General features: G+C 58.6%; 1 protein-coding gene and 1 non-coding gene across 2 annotated transcripts in view; one reads left to right on the plus strand and one right to left on the minus strand.

Annotated features, from left to right (window-relative positions):
• Positions 1–276: 276 nt before the first annotated feature.
• Positions 277–348, minus strand: Trnaq-cug. Its single transcript has one exon. It is a non-coding gene; the product is annotated as a tRNA-Gln (tRNA).
• Positions 349–653: 305 nt separating this feature from the next.
• Rab11a (RAB11A, member RAS oncogene family) overlaps positions 654–1,825 on the plus strand; it is a 22,877-nt gene continuing 21,705 nt past the window's right edge. Inside the window, exon 1 of the mRNA XM_005347774.2 lies at positions 654–818. Within this exon, the coding sequence (XP_005347831.1) occupies positions 779–818 (40 nt within the window). The 5' untranslated portion in view covers positions 654–778. The remainder of the gene's footprint in view (positions 819–1,825) is intronic.

Consider the following 1,825-nt stretch of genomic DNA (forward strand, 5'->3'; position numbering starts at 1 on the left):
GGGTGAGAAGTGCCTATCCTTAACAGAAGCTTAGTGTAGAAAATTCCAGCAAAAGGAATCAAGTACCAAGCTTTCTCCAAGTCTAAAAAAGGACTAAGAGTTTTAATTACCGGGTTTCCATGTAGCAGACACTACTGAACTGAAGAGACTAATTAGTGAAGTCTTCATAGGTAAATACTATATGTGATTCATTTCCAGAGCAAATATAACAAAATTATTCTATTATTCAATATGAATTAAAAATAAATATAATAACCAACAAAAGGTTAAAGAAATAGGTTCCACCGAGATTTGAACTCGGATCGCTGGATTCAGAGTCCAGAGTGCTAACCATTACACCATGGAACCAGTACAATAGTAGCCGTGTCTTCGAGTGCCTAATACTGACAAAACCCCGCCCCTAACCGGAAACCAAATACTAAGAACCTGTGGCAGGCTTCCCTACATAGTTGAAGAATGAACAAGCCAAAGACCCGGAGGACTGTGGCCAGCTGGGCATTTTAAGGCTGTTTTCCCTGTTCGCCTTCCCAAGCCGGGTGAGAGTGCGAAGTTCATGCCTGGGCGTCCCACCCTATCTAGCTAAGGGGCGGGGCGCCATTTCTCCGGAAGTACTTCCTGTGAGGGGCTGGGGCCTGACGGAAGTGACGCAGAGCCAGGGCGGGGCTCTTCACCGGTCCGGCAGCTGAAGCTCGGCTCTTGGGTTACCCCTGCAGCGACGCCCCCTGGTCCCGCCGCCGTCGCCACCGCCGCTCCCGCCCCTCAGCTCCTCGGCCGCGCCATGGGCACCCGCGACGACGAGTACGACTACCTCTTTAAAGGTGAGCCGTGGGCTGCCGAGTGCCCATTCAGGGGCCCGAGACACTCCCGGGGGACCCGCGCGAGGGCTAGCCCTGCCCGGGACGGAGCCCGCCTCAGCGCTTCCTCCCTGCCGCCCCGACGGGGGTCCCGCCACTCGTCGCGGTTCCTGCGCCCCGGGGAGGGCGGCCGGGCCTTGTCGCCCCTCGCTGTGTGTCCTCCCTGACGGCTGCGTTCCTCACGGCCCGGGCAGTTTCTTCCCTGGGCATCTCCGGCCCCTCCTCTCGGATGCTTGCTGCCGGCCTCACATCCCCTCTGACAGGCCCCTGCCTCGGCTCAGCACCCATAGTGGGGCGCCGACTCCTCTCCATGGTTTTTTTTTTTTTTTCCCCTTTTCTTTTCGCTTCCTTTCCCCTCCCTCCGGGTGAGCCCTTCCTGGGCTTCGGCCAGCTTCGCCCGTCCCAGGGCCCCCACCCCCATCCCCGCAGACCTCGAGGTCAGCACCCACGGACTGCCCTCTCCCACCCCACAGCCGGGAAACTCCTTGCTTTTCCTTTTCACTCAACGTTTAGCGCTCTGCCGCGACCTGGCTGGTGGGTGGGAGAGCTGGGGAGGGCAAGAGGGGGCGGTCCATCACCCCCGGCGTGCGTGCACTTGTCGCAGTGTCCGAGCGCAGGCGACTTCCCACCTGGCCTCTTTAACCCCCTTCCCACTCTCGTCGCAGCCCGGCTCCAGCCAGATGGGGGATGGCTCCCTTACTTTCGGGAAGGGGCTGCGGATGGGTGGTGGCTGTTATCCCTGCCAGACCTGAAGGCCCAGTTCCCGAACAGGAAAGGTTGCGCGCTGCACAAATACTAGCTAGCTTATCACCGCGGACTGCTTGCTTCCTGCTGCAATACTGGGAGGATCCAGCAGGAAGGGAAGGGCCCTGGTTGGTCCCGTACCTTTCCCAAGCGGTGGGAGAGGGTTCTAGTGGTAGCGTGCTTTTAGTGAAATGAAGAATTTCTTGCAAGGTGGGGCGGGGGGGGGG

Source organism: Microtus ochrogaster, chromosome 5 (assembly GCF_000317375.1).
Source record: "Microtus ochrogaster isolate Prairie Vole_2 chromosome 5, MicOch1.0, whole genome shotgun sequence".
Lineage (NCBI taxonomy): Eukaryota > Metazoa > Chordata > Mammalia > Rodentia > Cricetidae > Microtus > Microtus ochrogaster.